Here is a 21,804-nt window from a genome sequence, read left to right as displayed (position 1 = left end):
TGTCCTGGAAGAGCCTCCTCCTTCTGAACCCTCCTGCTTCAAGCACCTCCTAGCTCGTCCCTTCCCCAGGCTGCTCCCCAGTGTCCCACCACCACAATCCAGGGTCCCCCTGGGCAGGCGGTGCCCCCCACTCTTACTCATCCACATTACCCCACAGACCCCACCAGCCCTCTGTCCTTTCCTGATTGGTCTCTGCTCGTGACCTTCGTTCCTCCAACTACACCACCCTCCAAGGAATTCATGCCCATCCAGTCACACCCTCAAAGCCCCTTATAGTAGGAACCGCTTTTCAGCATTCAATATATCTGGGGCAGATTTGGTTAGTTTTGGGTTACATCAGAGCAGCCAACAAGTGGCCCTCAATGCCTTTCTTGGCAGCCCTCAGCAACCTTTGAGGCACCCATACACACCTGTAGGCCTTGCACCGCCTTCCCAAAGCTGGGTAAGGAGGTGCTGGGCTTTGGGAAGGAGGCATGTGTGATCTGTCAGGGTCCTAGAGTCCTCCAGCTTCCTTCCCAAAGCCTAGTTAGCTCTTTCCCAGCTTTGGGAAGAAGGTGGGAAGGCTCTAGGTCCCACCAGAGCCTCGTGCCTCCTTCCCAAAACCCAGTGCCTCACCTGCCTACCTTTGGGAAGGCAGCATGCGGGCCGGGTGTGTGTGTCAAATTTTGGCCTTGCTCCCCTCTCCCACACGACAAGTCAGTGTGTGGCCCACAGGTTCTGTGCTGAACTACGCTTGTGGCCCACTTGGTATGAGAAATTGGAGCACCCTGGTTTAGATGGTGCATATTTCTGTTCTGGCGCCTTTGGGTGAGGGGTGGATTACAAATACTTCCAGTGTATAAATGATGCATTTTAATGTAGTTGGGTGTTTAATGAAGCCAAGAACAGTATCACAAGATTCGAAAATGTCAGAATGCAAGGCATCCTTGCATTTCAAGCTGCACATGAGTCTGGGAGGTGTGGTCTGGTCAGTTCACATCAGAATCCACAGAAATATCGTTCTTCAAACCACCCCTATTATTATCCAGGATGGAAGGATCTGTTCTCTAAGTTCTCTAAGAATTGGTTCTCTAAGTGTCTCATTTCTCCACTTAAATTTGGTTCCCCACATTTTGCAGCAATCTGCTTACACAATCACATTTATCCTCTATCCCTCATGATCACTAATTGCAATCAAGAAAACAACATGTTTGATGTGGCTCATTCTCCCTAGGGAATTTCGGAGGCAATTGGTGTGGCTTCATACCACCACTTATCTCAAATATTGATGGCAGTGCGGGATTTTGGCCACGCAGCCATTGCAAGGAAGACTGAGATGTCTGAGGTAAGGGTGTGAAGTGAGGAAGGAGCATAGCAAGAGTGTAGGTCAGCCATCCCCAGCCTGGTGCCCCTTCCCCATCCGTGTGTTTTGAATTGGAACTCCCATAACCCCCTGACAGCATGGCCAATGGTTAGACGAAGATCTGGAAGGTTTTAACAACATTTTTGGGTGGCATGCATATTTGTGGTATGACAAGGTTAAAGCACATAAAAGTTTCAAAAACCATATTGTCAGAAAAGCACTATTAAATGTTTGGATCAGATATAAAGATTTGCTGGAAAATAAAACTCCAAGGTGGCTGTCGCCAATGGAAGCTAAGGCAGTTAAAAAGTTAAACATGGAGTCGAAGTGGCCAAGATACTGGGAAATTTTGGAAAAGGAAGGGGACAAATTGAGATTGCAGAGTTTTGAGAAGTTAAAAGGGAAGGTGAGAGATTGGCTGCACTATCATCAAATAAATGAAGCGTTTAAATTGGACAGTAAAATTGGCTTCCAGGTGGAAAAATCAAAATTGGAGACAGAATTGTTAGAACCCAGTACTAAGAATTTGTCAAAAATGTATAATTTGCTGCTGAAATGGAACACACAAGACGAAACGGTTAAATCAGCTATGATTAAATGGGCTCAGGACATTGGTCATAACATTTTGTTTGCTGATTGGGAAAAGTTGTGGACCACCGGGATGAAATTTACGGCATGTAATGCTCTAAGAGAAAACATTATGAAAATGATATATAGGTGGTACATAACCCCAGTCAAGCTTGCAAAGATTTACCACTTGCCTGATAATAAATGTTGGAAATGTAAAGAAAAGGAGGGTACATTCTTTCACCTTTGGTGGACGTGCCCGAAGATTAAGGCATTCTGGGAAATGATCTATAATGAACTTAAAAAGGTATTTAAATATACTTTCCCTAAGAAACCAGAGGCCTTTCTCTTGGGTATTGTCGGACAGGGGGTGTTAAAGATGGATATAACTTTCTTTTTGTACGCTACAACAGCAGCTAGAATACTTATTGCGAAGTACTGGAAGACACAAGAACTACCCACACTGGAAGAATGGCAGATGAAGGTGATAGACTACATGGGCCTGGCAGAAATGACGAGCAGAATCCGAAACCAGGGAAGAGAAGCAGCGCAAGAAGAATGGAAAAAGTTCAAGGACTATTTAAAGAAATATTATAAAATTAACGAAAGTTAGAATGATGTTGGACTGGAAAGTAAATGGTTACTATTAGCAAGGGTTAAGACAAGGAGAATAAGGAAGATTAGATTAAATTCAAATTAAAATAAGGGAAGATTTGCTGAGTAATTGATAAGAATTTGGAATACAGAAAAGGGAGGCATGAGGAAGTCGGGGAAGAAAGGTATAAGAAATTAAGATATGAAATGGTACATGTTTTTTGTTTTGTTTTTGTTTTTGTCTGTTTAGGTATTTGTTATATGTTTGTTGTTGTTATAAAAACCTTTAATAAAAAATTATTTTAAAAAAAAATGGTTAGACGAAGATCCTGGCAGATTAGATCCTTAGCGGCTATTTACATCCACACCAAAGCATGTGAAGCAGCCTCTGGGTTCCTCTGATCTAGGAAAACAGAGCTGCGTTGGAAAAGAACGAATCCTGCCCCATTTCCAAATATGCTCTTTTTCAAGGGATGGGATCCTTACCAGTCCAAAAAGGCAATTGGATCTGCTCATCCTCTCAGTATGGAAGCCAGACAACTTCCTCTGTGGGTATGTCTCAGTCATCCTTCTGAAGTGGGCTCCAGCAGTCCTGTCTCTGTGGCTCCAGACCCTAGATCTGATCTGATCCCTTGGCTCAGTCAGTCAGTCAAACGGATTCATTAGAAACCATTGGTCATCCCCAAAGTACACGCAATACAAAAGTACACTGACCCATGTTTTTAGGTTAGTTGTCAGATGGTTGGTTGGCATTTCTTCAATAGTGGAAGCTAATGGGGGACCCCCAAGGGTCATCTAGTCCAGCCCCCTCCAATGCAGGAATCTTAAGCATCCCTGAGAGATGGCCATCCAACCTCCAACGAAGGAGAGTCCACAGCCTACCAAGGGAGAGTGTTCTGCTGTCAGAAAGCTTTGAATGAAGAACCTCTTAGAGTTTGGAAGACGGGACACCTCTCCAACTGAGGGGAGGGAGCAGAACCCAAGAGAGAAGGCAGTCGGCAGGCTGGGAGAGGCAGAGAGAAATAGGGGAGAGGTTTCAGCTGCATCCCGGGGCAGGGCAGCTGCCAAATTTGCTCTCATGCAAGGGTTCTTCTGCCTTACGGGAGTGCCTGCTGGCCCCATTCAACTATGTTTTAGAGTAGACCCATTGAATTTAATGAACATGACTAAGTTAGGCCCATTCACTTCGACAGGTCTACTTGAAGCAAAGCATAGTTGAGTGTCACTCTCTGTGTTCACCTCCATATATTTGTCAATTAAGCGAATTATTACAAAGGCTTAGTAACTGCATGCGGATCTAACAGTTCCATAACTTTAGGGGGTCTTGGGGTCATGTGCCCCCGACTCTCCAATTCTCCAACCCAGAACCTTTTCCTTCCACTTTCAGTTAACTTCCATCAAGTGTTACTTCAAACGCCCCAAACTATGGTTATTATTCATTATGATTTGTTCAAAGGAGCCAGTTTACTAATCCATGGTTCAAAGTTGGCTTGTTTCAGTTAGCCTTTGTTAAGATTAACTGCATTGTGTCCTGATATGGGCTGTGGTTAGTTAAACATGGAAGAAAAAGCTTCCGGTCTCCTTTTTGCAACTGTACTAGAGGAGAAGGGAGCAGGAGCCGATGAGTCCAAGGCTCATTCACACAATAATAAACCATAGTTTATCACAGAGGTAACCAAAATGGTGCCCTTCAGATGCTACAGACTGCAACTCCCATCCCTCCTGAAATGAAACCCAGGAGTGTGGTACCCCTGGATTTTTGCTGTGAGTTGGGAAATGACAAAGGAAATTTTCCAACCCTCACTATGGAGAAGATGAGCAGATTCACCTGGTTCATTTTAATTTTAAAAAAGCAGCTCCCATGGAAAAGAGCACCAGTGGTCAGTGTACCCTACACTGTCCTGCACTTTCTCACTGGTTGACTGACCAAACTCAAAGAGAACACCTTCATGGTTCCTCGTCATCCTGGGGAAAAAGTGACCAGTGGGGTGTCACAGGGTTCTGTCCTGGGCCCGTTGTTGTTCAACTTTTTAAAAAAATAAATGACTTGGATGAAGGAATTGAGGGGATGCTCATCAAATTTGCAGATGACACCAAACTGGGAAGGGTAGCCAATGCCGCAGAAGACAGAAGCAGGATTCAAGATAACCTTAACAGATTGGAGAACTGGGCCCAAACTAACAAAACGAAATTCAATAGGGTCAAATATCAGGTTCTACATTTAGGCAGGAAGAACCTGATGCACAAATATAGGGTGGGGGAGCCCTGGCTTGCCAGCAGTTTGAGTTTCCTGGAGGAAAAAAAAATACAAAATTTGTAAGTCTGCACAAGTTGTTGCTTAGTCGTTTAGTCATGTCCGACTCTTTGTGACCCTATGGACCAGAGCACGCCAGGCACTCCTGTCTTCCACTGCCTCCCGCAGCTTGGTCAAACTCATGTTGGTAGCTTCGAGAACACTGTCCCACCATCTCGTCCTCTGTCGCCCCCTTCTCCTTATGCCCTCAATCTTTCGCACAACAACTTACTGACTACTAATATTTTCCCAGCTGCTAAAAGGTCCCAACTAAATGGTGATTTGCCTCCAATTGCACTTAAGGTTCCCAAACTCACTTTCCCCATCCTTACCCTCCAGAATACTAGCGAGACAAATGCCAGTATCACCGTCATCCTTTGCTGTGGGCAAATGGCATTTGGGGCACGGCCAGATGACCTGCATTTGATCTCATCATGGAGGAGCTCCTCTTTCAATTCCAGAACACCAGGAAGGTATGGCTCTGATTATCCCACAGACTCCAGTTGTTTGTTCTCTCAGCTATACCATACTTTTCCGTGCATAAGACGAGTTTTTTTTATTATTATTAAAAAATGACGTTTAAAAATGATAGTGCTTAGGGGGGAAGTGGGATTGGTTGCTGCTGCAAGCCGGAGATAATCAGTGGCTATTGTGCGTGTTATTGGCGGCTGCGGCAAGGGGTGGTGTTGATTGGCTGTCACTGCAGAAATTGGGAAGGCGATTGGCGGTTTCTGCCGGCGAGGGCAGACAATAGGTGGGTTTTGCGACGTGTGTGAGTGGCAGCATAGGTCCAGATGGTGAGCAATTTTTGGACTCCCGTCCCCCAAATAGCTGAACAACTGTGGGTAGTCCTCCCCCCCAAAAGCTCAGCAACTCTGGGCAATCCTCCCCCCATTTTTTTAATTTGGAGTCCCCCAAAATAGGGGGTGTCTTATACACGAAAAAATACGGTATATCCTTCCTTTCTCCTGTCATATGACTCCAGGAGGTGTGCAACCATTTCCCCAGTGGTCACCATCCAGGCACTGAGCAGACCTCCCAAGCTCCGTCAAGGTCCTTGCACCACATGCCTTCAGACTGTGCCCTAGGGCAGGGTCTTTGGCTTCATCCACCGAAGGGTTGTAGACTGGGGTGTATACTAACATGAATTTAACTATCTAACAAGACCATTGGGTTAGGATTAATTTTTGGATTGGGTTAGTGTTAGGGTAAGAATTAGAATTAGGGTTAGGGTCAGTATGGCTTTATGTTTCCTTGTGATTTTGATTCAAACTCAATTTTATAAAATCCCTTCTCCTTTCAGAACCAGGCTTTGAAGAAGAGCTTTATGAAGGCAGCAACTCTAACAACCAAGGCGCTTGTGCAATCGAATGTGGGATATGTCACCTTCCCCCACAAAGAGGAGTTCACCTTCTGCATCATAGTGAGTAAAAAAAAAAGAGGGGGATCTCCTGGGGTTTCTTTTCAGAGCGTTGTTTTTTGTTTTTTGTTTAATAGCTGTGTAGTTCTAGCTCTGGGTTGCGTGTTCTGACCATCTGGCCCCAAACCATTTCTGGGTGGCCACGTTCTGCTCCAGCTCAAGTTTCCAAACCCTCTTGAAAGGCAGCCCTACATTGTGGCAACCTCAGCAGGATGTCACCAGCGCCTAAGTAAAAGAGGCTAGGTTCTCCCAGGAGGAGAGGGTTGTCGATGGCTCCCAGCCATGATTGCTATGTTCTACCTCCACAGAGGAAGGAAGCAATGTTTCTGAATATCAGTTGCTGGAAGCCACAGGCTCTTGGGCTCATGGTCTGCTCCCTGGTTTCTCACAGGCGTTTGGTTGGCCACTGTGAGAATGCTGTGAGGATGCTGGACTAGATGTGCCCTTGGCCTGGTCCAGAAGGCTGATCTTACAAAGGTCAAAGCCAGCAATACAGAGCCAGGTGACTGGACCTTCTGCTTCTAGGGATCTGAATGGAGGAAAATGGGGTTGCCAGGTTAAAGGATTTGAGGGCAAAGAGTCTGAGCCATGTAAGCTACAAATAATGCTGCCAGAGACACTTGACCCATCACAATGATGTAACAACCAGAGACTTTGGGTGTATATTTTTGATTTTAATCATGTTTCCATATTTATTGCATTTAACGTTTGGCTAGAATGCATCCACGAATGATTCCTGCATGCCTTCATTTTGTGACTCTCATGCCTCCCTCCTACGCTGCATTTAATTTTATTTCTTTCTTTGTTTGTTTATATGCTGCCCATCTGACTGGGTTACTCTAGCCACTCTGGGCGGCTTCCAACAAATTAAAACACAGCAAGACATCAAATATTTAAAACTTCCTTATGCAGGGCTGCCTTCAGATGTCTTCAGACGGAAGTATAATTATGTATCTCTCTGACATCTGATAGGAGGGTGTTCCACGGGGTGGGCCCCACCACCGAGAAGGCCCACTGCCTGCTTCCCTGTAACCTCACTTCTTGCAGTGAGGCAGCTGCCACAAGGCCTTCTCAATAAACAACAGCAGCCCCCACTGAAGATTTGATTGCTATGGCAATGGAGGTTAAAGTACGATAAAAAGGTAAAGGTAAAGGGACCCCTGAACATTAGGTCCAGTTGTGGCCAACTCTGGGGTTGCGGCGCTCATCTCGCTTTATTGGCTGAGGGAGCCGGCATACAGCTTCCGGGTCATGTGGCCAGCATGACTAAGCCGCTTCTGGTGAACCAGAGCAGCGCACGGAAACGCCGTTTACCTTCCCGCCGGAGCGGTACCTATTTATCTACTTGCACTTTGACGTGCTTTAGAACCGCTAGGTTGGTAGGTTGGCAGGAGCAGGGACTGAGCAACAGGAACTCACCCCGTTGCGGGGATTCGAACCGCCAACCTTCTGATCAGCAAGCCCTAGGCTCTGTGGTTTAACCCACAGCGCCACCCGCGTCCCTTAAAGTACGATAGTTAGGGCCAAATAGTTTGGAACACCCCAAGGAAGTTGAGCCCAGTGTGGAGTCCTGTATCTTTATATCCCATGACCTGTAACCTTACATACCTTACATACATCAAGAAATGTTTGATGTTTATGACTCTTTGTGCGCTGTGTTTGAACCCCTGCCTAAGCTTTGTTACGAATTTGCTGAGCAGCTGGTGGGCAAGGCTGCCCTATTGCAATAGCCCTAATATACTGGGTCCCTAGCTGGATCTGCTGAAGCTTGCTGTGATTCTCTTGATTCTGCATGCCATTTAAAAGGTGTTCCCTTACCTGGGCAATGGACAGGTAGTATAGAAATAAAGTCTTAGGACAACAGCCCCCCCCCCCCCGTGGCTCTTTTCTCATTCTGGCTATGGGCTGCAAAAAGAAATAGAGTTGAAGAATGTGTGCTTCTCCTGATGTGCTGCCATTGGCCCCAGTCAGCATGACCAAGAGTCAGGAGTGGTTGGAGTCCAAGAACCAGGCATGGGGAACCCGAGGTGCTCCAGAACCAGAACTATAGAATCGTGATAGCTGGCCATCCAACCTCTGCTTAAAAACCTCCAAGGAAGGAGGGGGCTGTTGAGCTCACGCCTTGCTTGCAGGTTTCCCACTGGGTCACCTGGTTGGCCACTGTGGAAAGGGGATCCTGGACTAGAAGGCTCCAGAGCATATAGGATTTCCGTGGGGGTCTTCAGCTTCTAACTGCTTTTGCTTCTCTCCTTTCAGGACTATTATCAAGAGACCATCGACACCTGCCTCAACATGCTCACCAGCTTACTGTCGGAGGCCCCCTCTCTGGAGACGCTGCAGGAGATATTAGTGGTAAGGGAGCCCCCAAGATGTCAGAGCAGGGGGAGCAGCAGCTCCCATGCTGGAGGACAGGCCCTCTTGAAATGATTGCACGGGGGGCATCTGTGGCCAACTCACTGGTGGTCAAATGGGCCTCTGTTCTGTTAGGAATGCTTGTGCAAGGCACACGTTCATTTCCTTTCAAAGATATGTCCTCTGCTGATGGCGTATGGGGAAGGGCTGTGGCTCGGGGCAGAGCATCTGTTTTGCATGCCCAAGGTCCCAGGTTCAGTCCTCAGCATCTCCAGGTGGGGCTGGGAAAGGGCTCTCTGTCTGAAAGCCCAAAGGGCCAACTGCCAATCCTCATTACCTGTGGATCCATGGCTGGGCTTGGTCTAAGGATGCTTCCTGCATTCCATTGCTATGGCTGTGGTGAGGTGTATGTTGTATTATTGTAATTATCACACACAAACGCACACAAATGACAGATCGCAGGGCGGTTCACAACATAAAAATACAAAATCAGAACACTGTAGGGATATCGCGGAGTGGGGCAGTGGAGTCTGGAGGGAGCACACTTCCCCACCAGCAGGCAGCCACGGTCGGCCTGCACGTGTGACCTTGGGGTGCAGGGCAAACCCCCCCCCCGACAAGCCACAGCTGTCTGTACATCGTTCCACCTCTGCCTGACCTTTTGCGATCTCAGCAGTTTGCGGTGTCCTGTCTGTAACCCTTTTCCATGAGACTTTTGTCTCCATTCGTCATACAATGTGCAAGGGGAAAATGACGCTGTGGAACAGATGCCAAAATAACCTTGTACCACCCCACAATCTCGGGACGGAAGAAGTGTAAAGGTCACAGCCCAAAAATGTATCTGCCTAGCTTGCATATTTGTCTCAATAAAAGGAGGCTCCACAGGAATGGTGGTAGCTCGCTCGCTCGCTTCAGACCACCTGTGCGCAACTCACATGATGATCAACACCTGTCTTGGGCCTTCACTTCAGAACACAAAATGCATAATAAAACAAAAACAACCCAAAAGCCAATTAATATCTAATTCTACTAATGCTTTTTTTAAAAAAATGGCTTCTTTTTTCTATGTCTTTAGTTGTTCTTATTTTGTTTGTAAGCTGCCTCGAGACGCTGTCAGGGGAAAAGGTGGGGTATTATTATTATTCCCTTTCATGGGTCACTGCCTTGCTGTGGCGAAGGGGCTTGAATAACTCAGTGAAGCTATGAACTATGCTGAGCAGGGCACCCAAGATAGACAGGTCATAGTGGAGAGTTTTGACCAAACGTGATCCACCTGGAGAAGGAACTGGCAAGCCACTCCAGTATCCCTGCCAAGAAAACTCCATGTACAAAGACAACAGGCATATAAAAGTTATGACGCTGGAAGATGAGCCCCTCAGGTCGGAAGGCGTCCAACATGCTACTGAGGAAGAGCGGAGGACAAGTACAGGTAGATTCAGAGCTGATGAAGTGGCTGGGCCAAAGCCGAAAGGACGCTCAGTTGCGGATATGCCTGGAAGCGAAAGGAAAGTCCAATGCTGTAAAGAAAAATATTGCATAGGAACCTGGAATGTAAGAACCATGAACCTGGGTAAGTTAGATGTGGTCAAAAATGAGATGGCAAGAATAAATATTGACATCCTGGGCATCAGTGAACTAAAATGGACGGGAATGGGCGAATTCAGTTCGGATGACCATCATATACCGTATACTACTGTGGGCAAGAAACCTGTAAAAGAACTGGAGTGGCCCTCATAGTCAACAAAAGAGTGGCGAAAGCTGTACTGGGATGCAGTCTCAAAAATGATAGAATGATCTCAATACGAATCCAAGGCAGACCTTTTAACATCACAGTAATCCAAGTTTATGCACCAACTACTGGCACTGAAGAAACTGAAATTGACTAATTCTATGAAGACTTACAACACCTTCTAGAAGTGACACCAAAGAAGGATGTTCTTCTCATTATAGGGGATTGGAATGCTAAAGTAGGGAATCAAAAGATAAAAGGAACAACTGGCAAGTTTGGCCTTGGAGTTCAAAACGAAGCAGGGCAAAGGTTAATAGAATTCCGTCAAGAGAACAAGCTGGTCATCACAAACACTCTCTTCCAACAACACAAAAGACGACTCTACACATGGACATCACTAGATGGGCAGCATCGAAATTAGATTGATTATATTCTCTGCAGCCAAAGATGGAGAAGCTCTATACAGTCAGCAAAAACAAGACCTGGAGCTGACTGTGGCTCAGATTATCAGCTTCTTATAGCAAAATTCAAGCTTAAACTGAAGAAAGTAGGGAAAACCACTGGGCCGGTAAGATACAGTCTAAATCAAATCCCTTATGAATACACAGTGGAAGTGAGGAACAGGTTTAAATTCAAATTTCTTCCTGTAAAAGGGAAATGCAATGAGAATTACCCCTTCTCCTTATGTTGCCCAAAATCTTTGCCCTAGTACGGAACCATTGAGAACCATTGACAACCATCAACTATTAAGAGCCTACCAAGTTCCAATTTAACATGCAAAATTCTTTTCACAGTTTTCCCACTGAGTTTGTCTTTTATCTGGTTGCATTATAGGAACAGCATTCCTGACAGAGTTTTTCACAGGAAATAAAAATTTCCCTTTCAAACAGGATACGTGAACCTCTAAGAGAATTCAGACCCACATAAGCAAAATGTTTAATAACTTGCCAATTGTGTTCAAATTAACAAAGGTTTTGTCCCTTCCTTTCTTCCACAGCCAAACTAAGTGAAGGAAATTAAATGTAAATGATTATAGTATTTAAATGGATATTATTTACAGCTTCCCAAGAAGAAAATTTTAGAATATTCTCTCCTTTCTTGACTATTATCTTCCTCCTTTAAAAAAAACAAAAATTAATTATGTCCCCCCCCGCAGGCCTATTTTCAAAGGATGCTTTGCGGGAGACCAAATATTAAGACAATCTCCTCACCAGCTAAGCAGCCTGCCAATGCATCACAGTGGCCACAACAATTTCTTCCCATAAAAAGACTTGAGACCAGGCAGACAGATGAAAGACAATATAAGGAATATAATTAATATTTTGGAATATCTGACTGCCAGGAATGAGAAACAAGCGATACTAATGTTTGTGGATGCAGAAAAGGCCTTTGATAATATAATATGGGATTTTATGTTGAAAAACATGGAGTATATGGATGTGGGAAAAGAGTTCTTTAATGGAATTAAGGCAATATATACAGAGCAGAGAGTCAAATTGATAGTCAATAATGTAATTACGGAAGATATAAAAATATCTAAAGGAACAAGACAGGGTTGTCCGCTCTCGCCATTGTTATTTATAACGGTTCTGGAGGTCTTTTTAAGTGCGATTAGACAAAATAGATTAATAAAAGGGGTGACAGTAGGTCAGAATGAATATAAAGTTAAAGCCTTTGCTGATGATCTGGTAATAACGATGGAAGAACCAATGGAGAGTGTAAAAGAAGTAATGGAGGAGATTGAAAAATTTGGAAATATGGCCGGGTTTAGATTGAATAAGAAAAAAACTAAAATAATTGCTAAAAATATGGATCAAAGTATGATAGAAATAATGCAACAACAAACAGAGATGGAGGTGGTGAAAAAGGTAAAATATCTAGGAATTTGGTTAACACCTAAAAATATTGACCTGTTCCAGAATAACTATATGGAGGTGTGGGGTAGAATGAAACTGTCCTTTTGGGGTAGAATTTCCACGATAAAGATGAGCGTGCTTCTGAAGATGTTATTTTTATTTCAGACTATCCCCATTATAAAGGGGGTAGGGATTTTTAAAGAGTGGCAGAGTGATCTCAAGGTATATCTGGCAGGGTAAGAAGCCAAGAATAAAATATAAGTTACTAACAGATGCGAAAGAAAGAGGAGGCTTCGCCCTACCAGATTTGAAATTATATTATGAAGCAGCATGTCTATGTTGGTTAAAGGATTGGATAAAATTAGAAAATAAGGAGTTATTTGATTTGGAAGGTTTTGATAACAGATTTGGATGACACGTGCATTTATGGTGTGAGAAGAAGAAAATTCACAAAGGTTTTGGGGACCACATCTTCCGGAGTTCGTTAATAGAAATATGGGACAGGTATAAAAATCTATTGGAACCAAGAGTTCCACACTGGCTATCTCCCCTAGAGGTTATGAGTGTAAAGAAAATTAATATGAGAGGTAAATGGATTACTTATGGTGAAATGGTAATTAAAGAAGGAGGAAAATGGAAACTAAAACCATATGAACAAGTTAAAGAACATGTATATGATTGGTTGCATTATTTCCAGGTAAATGAGATGTTTAAAAAATATATTAAAAAAGTGGTTATGTAGAAAAAGACTCAAAGTTTCAAACAGAGATAATAAATAATGAATGTAAAACTTTGTCAAAAATGTATAAGATATTGTTGGAATGGTATACGAAAGATGAAGAGGTTAAATCGGTAATGATACAATGGGCCAAAGATTTTGGATATAACATTCAATTTGACGACTGGGAAAAATTGTGGAAAGAAAATTTAAAATTTACTGCATGCACGGCGTTGAAGGAAAATATCATGAAAATGTTTTATAGATGGTATATTACACCGGTAAAATTAGCAAAAATGTTTAAGATATGTAATAAGTGTTGGAAATGTAAAGAAAAAGAAGGAACATTTTACCATATATGGTGGGAATGTAAGAAAGTGAAAAACTCCTGGGAAGCGATATATAATGAATTGAAAAAGATGTTAAAATATACTTTTGTAAAGAAACCAGAAGCTTTTCTTTTAGGGATTACAGGAAAGGAAATAAGAAGAAAGGACTGTAAACTCTTCCAGTATGCAGTTACAGCAGCAAGAATTTTACTGGCCCAGAAATGGAAACAAGAGGAAATACCAACGATAGAAGAATGGAAAATGAAACTGACAGACTATGCGGAATTGGACAAACTAACTGGGAAAATTAGATATGTGAAAGACCAAAAATTCATCGAAGACTGGGGAAGGTTTGTAGAATATCTGAAAAAGTATGTGATGTGCAAACAACGCTAGCGGGGTTTCAAGAAGCATTGTAAAAGTTGAGATGTATTGTTAAAAAGAAATAGAAGGGGGAGGGAAGACAAATGGCAATACAAATGAAGGGAATGCGTACTGAAGAGATAAATATGGATGATTGCCAGAGAAGCTGAAGGAAGTCCAAAAAGAGATAATTTGTCAAAATTTGGATAAAAATGTACAATTATATTGGAAAATTAATAAAAATTTATGCATAAAAAGACTTGAGAAACTGACTAATTGAATTTTGAAGGACATTTTATCTCTTTGACCACAACCCAAGAAGGAAAGAACCTAGAAAGCTATAACATTTCAGCAACATTTGGAAGGGCTTTTAACTTCCTCCCAATGACTCAAAGGCAGGCAAGAAATGCCCTTCTGCCCAAGTTTGGAGATACATGTAAAAGCAGCAAGAATGGTCTCAAGATCACATTATTGCCTCAAGATATGGTGTAGCATTAATAATTTGTATGTTTTGTGTATTATGTGTTATTATGTAGGAATGCTGAAATGTGTCTGATAGTGTGTTACCTCCACAAAGGGGGGACAAAATTTCTGTGTGTAATTGTTTCTGTATAATATAGGGAGCATAACTATGAAGAACAGAAGGGTTTGGCTTACACCCTAAGTTTTTTCATGGAGGATTCTCATATATTACATGCTTTCCGATAGAGCAGGCTATATTTAGATTAAGTCAACTGATGATCATATTTGCTTGTCCCAACTGGCACTCTGCAGTGTGCCAACCTTCTCTATGCATTTATTTATTTATTTATTTATTTATTTATTTATTTATTTTTATTTTGTCACCAAAAATAATTTTTTATTATTATTCAAAGGACACAAATAGTGATTTGTTTTTTCTACACACGAAGTTCCCAGAAAGAAATTACTTTTTTACTATTTCTTTCTTTCTTTGCAGTCACTTTCTTTCTGTTCCAGAAAACTATTTTGAATCTCTTCTATGACTTCTATGTATCTCTTGCAGATTCAGTACTGTCTTTAAGTAGCAATTGTTCTGTATTTATTTATTAATCTTGGTTTTCCCGTATAGCTGTGAAATTAATCTAACCACAACCAAGTATTATTCTTGGAACCATATTTTATCAGGTAGTTTTGAGGCAACACTATTATTATTTGGGATGTTTTGATTAGAATGCCAAATGGAAATGGGTGTAGATCATGTCCCAAATTTTATTTATTTATTTGAGGACACAACCACCATACGTGGAATAAGGTTCCTTCACTTTGTTTACGTCTCCAACATATTATTCCCCATAATTGCTCTCATTTTTTCATCTCAATTGGACTACCAAATTGTGTGCTTACTCTTCTCTACCGAATTTTGATTTTACCAAGAAGAAGCTTCAGGATCCATGAAAGCCCAGATAACAAGAAAAGTGTATATGCCTTGATTTAGCAGGAATGATCCCTTGTAGAGTTAAATTGACCTATTTGGACAAGTGCCTTATTAAGACTGGTTTTGTTTTAACAGACTGGTTTAGAAAGTTGAGAACCATGGGCCTATATAAATTCAAATTGGACTCTGTTTGAATTGGGCAAGTGTATCCAGGCTGCAATTAGCTTTTTGTTTGTTTTTTTTAAATGATATTTATTAAGAGTTTCAAGAGTACAAAAAAGAGAAGGAAAAAAGAAGAAAAAATACATAAAAACCAATACAACACCACCACAACAAAAAAAAGAAAAAATACAAATCCCATATTACATATCTTTATCTTTCATTTGCTTATTTCCTTGACCTCCTCACACCTCCCTTTTTGTGTTCTAGCTTAATTAGTTAATTCAGCAAATTCTTTCCATCTTTCTCAATTTTTATTGAATAATTTATCTTAACAGTCTAACCTATTAATTAACTCAGCAAATCCTTTCCATCTTTCACCATATTCTGTTATTCAATTTGCCTTAATTTGTTTAACCTTATCTTACTGTAAAATACCTTAAAACTTAAAACTTAATACTTATTTATACATAACTCCTTATATCATTTCTACTAAAGCCAGATAGTTTCATTCCAACATTTTCCCTAATATTCATTAATTTTACACTAATTCCCAAAATAAAAATTTTTCTTTATAGACTTTCTTTCAATTTTCATCCAACGTCCCTTCTTCCTGGTCTCGGGCTATGTCAGTCCTTACTGTCCATTCCATCTAGTCCATCAACCTGGTAATCTTATGTCCGAGGCCCTTAAATCTCTTCCATGCCCCTTCTGCAGATCTTCTTCTTCTTGTTTATACTTGCACTTTTCCTTGTCTTTTGTTGGTCTCTTTCTTAATTTCTTTCCTTTCTCCTTGAGGAGTAGGTCTCTGGGGGATTCCAGCCGATAGTTATCTCCATCTCCCCTCATCAGACCAGCCCATTCCCCACAGTGCCACTCCCCGCAGTCATCAATGTAATCCAAAAAATAATTAACAGCATATTTCAAAGTCCCTCCAAAGTTAAGAGCCTCCTCAGCTCCAGGCTCCCCCGGCCCACTCCAAATTCAATCTTCAAAAACAGCGGCTTATGCTCCTGCAGGGCCTCAGATCTCTCCATTTGTATTACTTGAGGTGCAACCGCCACCTCCTCCATTATCATCTGCCCTTGCACTTGCCCAGTCGAACCAGTTTCCCGAGTTGGTCCCTGTATGATTTCTGTGTCAGTATTCCCTGTTTGTCCGCATTTACTGACTACAACAGTCATCAAATCCAACTTCTCATTCATCAAATCCATCTTCTCATGCAACTGCTCCAGCAAAGCATTTGTCTTACAAAAAGCAAGCACCAAGACTTCCTCCCAACACATTTTTATTCAAGGTCAGAAGGCTGGTCCCACGATCTTAATCTCGCAGCTGTAAAGTCCCCTAGTAGACTGCAGCAACAATTTAACAAGCTCCCTCTAGAGGAGACAATTTCTATTTGTGTCCATCTTTTTAAAGCATATCCAACAAAGGAAAGTTACTTTCATTTTTCAAATATTTTGTTTCTTTCGGATGCAAAAGGCAACATTGGAATCAGTTTGTTTCTCTTTTTTAGCTATCTGTCAAAATGTTCCATTCACAGTCAATGAACGTCTCTGACAATTTCTGTCTCTGACACCCCGTTCCCAGGTTTGAGACGGTGGAAACTTATTTTTCTTTTACTCCCTCTGCTGCAGGCTTGAACAGTCAAAATTTTCCCCCCTTTTCTCCTGCTTCCAAGGGGGTTTTAGTGGTTATAAATGAAGATTTCGACCTTTACAAACGACTTTCCAGGCTATTAGCTTACAAGGTTTTTGCTTCAGTCTATTTACAAAAAGCGGAAGGCGGACTTCCTGTTTTAAACCTTCCCGCTTCGGTGCCAAATTAGAGTGTTTCTTGATCCAATTTTCCATTTCTACTCATGGGTACTTGTTTAGAGTCCAATTGTCCACAGGAAAAAGTCAGCGCTCTCCGGCAATGGCTATGCGGCTTCCCTCCGTGAAAGTAGCAATCAGTTCGCAGCACCGCACCGCTCACCCCACTTCGCTCCGGAGCCCCAAAATGGGGTTCCCCGCGAGTAGGGGAGGCGCTCCTGGTGCCCTGCCGAACCCCACGTTCCCAGGCTTCCTCCACCTGGGATTTCTAGTGGGTCCCCACCTTCGCCGCGGCAGGAAGACCCAGTTTCCACGGAGCCAGTTCCTCCGGTCGGAGGAACTCCGCCATTCGCCGATGGTGCTAACCCGGAAGTCCCCAGGCTGCAATTAGCTTTTTGGTCCTTTAAGAGCAAGTGAGCAACTTCCCATGAGTGCAAGACCAGAGCCTATAATAAAATCCCATAGAAAGGCCAAGGCAAAGACATCTCTCTCATGACGTGTCCAAACCTGTGCCAGCTATGGTGAGTGCCAGGCGACATGGTTAATATGAAAGCCCTAAGTGGATTCACCAAGGATTGCCACTGCTGTACCACTATGCCAGTGTGAGACCAAAGTAGAGCTAGCTTGACACCTGAGAACACAAAAAAAACTACGCAGGACAAAGCAAACTGCATTTTCAGTCATTAGTGGACCTTCCTGCTAAATGTAAAGCATAGACCACTATTGAGAAAATGTTTCCCCCACAGAGCTAGAATACAAGTAATTTAGTAACAAAATACAACAGGTGTTCTTTTTATGTGGTATCCTATATCCAGCTATGTGCACTGCTATACTTGCAAATGACCTTAAGAGGCATGGCTTGGAAGTCCCTTTCAGGTTTACATAAACCCACACATCTGGAACGGTGGATACCAAGTTATTATTTAGTGCATATCTATATAACATACGGGACCAAAGGGGGGTGGGAAATATGTCTATGTCTGAACTGTAGTTAAGTGTAGAGAAAATATTTGCGGTTCCTACGGCACCTAAGCAAATTTATCTCCGAAGGGGGGAAATGTTACGGAAATTACAGGGGGGGGGCACATCTTTAAAGTTACATATTACAAATATTATGCCTGAATATATCCTTCCAACTTGACAGCTCAGGGAAGTCACCTAGCTTTAAAAATAATATAAAATCATCTCCTTTGCCAGTTTCCTCCATTCCAAAGCTATTTTCCCCTTGAAAAGGGACTCCAGGAAGTTCTCAGAGGTGACAATTGCTGGGCTCATTGTTAGCCAAAGGAAGCCAAATCTTATCACCTGGCTCGCTTCAGGCTCCAGACATGCAAAGGAACTTCTATTGTACTTTTGGGTGGTGGGTACTTAAGACATATTTGTCTATGCTAATCTTATACCTGAGTCTTGCCCTGCCATGTCTGCTTATGCTAATCTTGTACCAAGGACTTGTCTGACATGTTTGCCAAGGTTAACCCCTCCCCTTTGAACTGTATTCTGGGATGTGGTGGGAAAGTTTTAAAAGTCTTTGTCACCCCATCCTTGGGGTTCAAAATTTGCTCTTTGAACCTATTGCGCAATATGAATCGCAGTAATATAAGAATACGATTAATGCACTATGGAGCACGGCAAACCACTTTAATTAAATTGAGGTTGTTTGGAGGTTCTAGCAGGGGAGCACAGCTATCGTATACCCTTGACCGAAGAACGGTACACTCCTTCTATCTGGGATGGTCGTCCTCTTCCACCGAGCGCGCAACTTCGGAAGGGACACACATGGAGCAGTGAGGGAGGAAGGGGACACCTGCCTAGCCAGCCAGATTAGCCGAATCAACCCTGGCGATCAATGGGGTGACAGATGTCGCAACCAGATTGCCTGTCTGAATTGTGCATTGCTTTGTAACGATTTGTTGGGTCTCTGGACCATAATAAAGATTGATTGATTGATTGATTGATTAAATTGCATTACATAATTTGGAATTAATTGGAATTAATTTGGAATCAATTGGTATTTGTATAATTTGTATAATTGGATTAATATAGGGAAACTAATAAAATAACATATGAAAGAAAAAGGAAGAGCCACCCAGATGATAAAGGAGTCTGAAAGCCTTCCACACAAAGAGAGGGGAAGGAAGGAAGGATCATGGGGAACTGGAATTAATGGACCTAACTTAGTCAGATTAATTAATTTCAACTGGCTGTGAGTGTCTGGAGGTGGTTGGAGGATGGATGGTGGTTAACAAATTGAGGCTGAATCCTGACAAGTACTGTTTTGAGGGGATAGGGGGTGGATGGGGGCTAAGACCCTACCTGCCCGCAGACAGAGTGGTCCATACTCCCACTTGCACTTCTGCAAGGCGCTCTATGTGGGGCTACATCTGAAGGTGACTTGGAAACTAAAACCAATCCAAAATTTGGCAGCTAAAGGGTCTTCACTGGCTCACATTTCAGAGCACAATTCAAAGTACTGGTACTGAACTTTAAAGCCCTCAACAGTGTTGCCCTGTATACCCGAAGGAGCGTCTCTACCCCCCTCGTTCAGCCCAGACATGGAAGTCCAGCTCCGAGGGTGTTTTGGTGGTTCCCTCACTGTGGGAAGTGATGTTACAGGGAACCTGGCAGAGGGCCTTCTCGGTAGTGGTGCCTGCCAGATGTCAAAGAGATAAATAATTATACAACTTTTAGAAGACATCTGAAGGCAGCCTTGTATTGGGAAGTTTTTTATGTTTGATGTTTGATTGTGTTTTTATATGCATTGGAAGCCACCCAGAGTGGGTGGGGTATAAATATTATTAAAATATTAAAATAGTATTAGTAAAGCTAATGAGTCCCACCAGCACAACCGGCTCCACCCTGTGTGCTCCCGAATTGGCTTGAAGAGATCAGGAGAAACCCCAGGACAATGCATGAGGTTAGGAGAAGGGGAATCATTCCCCCTGGCAAGCTGAAATGCATGCACTGAGGGAACAATTGCACTATGTTAAATTCCTCCCATAGGGTCCATTCTGGTTACATTCCAACTAGCTTAAGCCTTTAACACTTCTTAATAATAAGAAATAACCTGGTGATCTTGAGTCACACATGGCAAAGGTTTATAAGGAGTCACTATTGCAGGCAATGCTGCATTTGTTCTTCAAGGCTTGCTTCCCATTACTGCACCATTTGGCACCATTCAGTCGGAATAATCCATAGTATGGATGGTCACCTTCACTTGTAAAGTAGTTGGTAGCCAAGTTACTTGCAAATGTAGCCAAACAGACAACTGGTTATAGAAGCATGGTATAAAAATCAGAAATGTGGAATATATTTTGAATAATAAAGCCAGCTCCAAAACATTGATATAGGATGGGATTTTAAAAATAACTCCAATTTCAGCTCCAGATTCAGTTTAAAAGCTTTAAAATAATTGATATTAACAATTCAGCCTTAACATATGTGATTCATTCAATCTTTCTTGTTGTAACATTATAAAATAACAAGTAGTATATATCATTTTATTCTATTTGGTTTATATTCTGTCTTTCAAAGGGCTCACAGGGTGACTATAAACATTTCTAACAACTTCTAAAACTTTTCAAAGGTCGTGATGCCTCCTTTGAATCTTGTTAGTTGACATTTCACAATTCACAGATTTGAGAGCCAGTGATTCAAAATCCTGCATTTCCTGTTGTAACCTTGTAAAATAATAGGGAATACACACCACAACATTTCTAATGGCTTTTAAGACTTTGCTACAATATTACAAATTTCTTTCTCATGGTTCCTGCAAGTTCTATAGATTATTAGTTTCCAATTTCACCACACTATTTGAAAAAGGATCGTAAGTGTTAATAAGGATAATTACTTTTATACAAAAAAATATATGCATGATAATGCATGACACACACTTTCTTCAGAAAAGCAAAACGGGAGGAAATTGAAATCACATACTGCAAAATGCATCTAAGTTAATCATACCAGTAGGGTGGAAGTTGTATACCCCATGAACTCACATTGATGTAAACCAGTCCATGTAGAAGAGTCCGTTCCATAACTTCTCAGTAGATAAAACAGTTCACAGGCATCAAACACTTTGGTCTCATGGCCTACAATGAGCAGGTAGAATATGGAGTGGCCTTCATTGCTGCTGGTCTTTGCAGAACAGTGTGTCCAGAGCCCAGGTTTTATAGTCCCTGGTTGTAGGCTGTCCATTCCATCTGCAAGTGTTCTTCTTGTTCCATCTCACTGGAACATCAAAATCTGCCTTATATGGAGTCAGGTGCATGGGCCCATCCAGCTCAGTACTGCTTACAGTGACTGGCAGTGGCTCTCCAGGGTTGCAGACAGGGGTCTCTCCCAGTCCTCCCTGGAGATGCTGGGGATTGAATCTGGGCCCTTCGGCATGCAAGGCAGATGCCCTTGATGCTGAGCTATATGGCCCGCTCTTATAGGGTAGCAACAGCCATTACATGGAGCCAATTCCACTTCTAAAAACTGTCAAAGGAAGCACTGGGTTTACAGCTGCCATCAGAACCGTGCCTAAACCCACCTTCAAAATACTCATGCAACTGGCCCTACAGGTCTGGGAAACCTAGCTGAGCCTCATTCCAAAATAGCTGTACATGGGCATTCAATGCATATGTACTATTGTGTGTGACAGTGAGTGGCAAGCAGACATGATATATTTTCTGAGGGACACCACAAGGCAAGCCTGGTGTTCATTTCAGCAATGGTAGTATGATGCCTTTCTTGATGCCTTTTGGCATCAAGTAAGAATCTCTTTCTCAACTGGAAGCATTTAATCTTCAACCCTCTGCTTGATGTCACTCACAGGAACCACCTCCTAGGGGCTGAGGGTTATTTGCCCCCCCCCATAAAAAATCTGAGTGG

General features: G+C 42.5%; 1 protein-coding gene and 1 long non-coding RNA gene across 12 annotated transcripts in view; one reads left to right on the top strand and one right to left on the bottom strand.

Annotated features, from left to right (window-relative positions):
- Positions 1-13,822, top strand: part of LOC310745516 (SCAN domain-containing protein 3-like) — a gene marked incomplete at its 5' end in the record, with an annotated part of 21,217 nt that extends 7,395 nt beyond the window's left edge. For 5 of the 11 annotated variants that reach the window (XM_083578246.1, XM_083578243.1, XM_083578248.1 and 2 more), the window contains one exon: positions 2,975-3,881. In XM_083578246.1, coding sequence (XP_083434372.1) covers positions 2,975-3,131 — 157 coding nt within the window. In that variant the 3' untranslated portion in view covers positions 3,132-3,881. Of the gene's footprint in view, positions 1-1,213; positions 1,325-2,974; positions 3,882-10,518; positions 12,222-13,336 lie in introns of those variants that run through there. The other 6 variants (XR_014540135.1, XR_014540136.1, XM_083578247.1 and 3 more) reach the window with 6 other exon arrangements.
- The window catches only part of LOC310745654, a 23,941-nt gene extending 2,137 nt beyond the window's left edge, over positions 1-21,804 (bottom strand). Inside the window, exons 1-2 of the long non-coding RNA XR_014540283.1 lie at positions 20,928-21,804; positions 20,042-20,197 (exon numbers count right to left, since the gene is read on the bottom strand). This is a non-coding gene — a long non-coding RNA (uncharacterized lncRNA). The remainder of the gene's footprint in view (positions 1-20,041; positions 20,198-20,927) is intronic.

The sequence above is a fragment of the Podarcis filfolensis genome (genome assembly GCF_964270895.1).
Source record: "Podarcis filfolensis genome assembly, chromosome: 12".
Lineage (NCBI taxonomy): Eukaryota > Metazoa > Chordata > Lepidosauria > Squamata > Lacertidae > Podarcis > Podarcis filfolensis.
The sequence above is the reverse complement of the archived record's forward strand: the minus strand, read 5'-3'. Positions and strand labels throughout refer to the sequence as shown.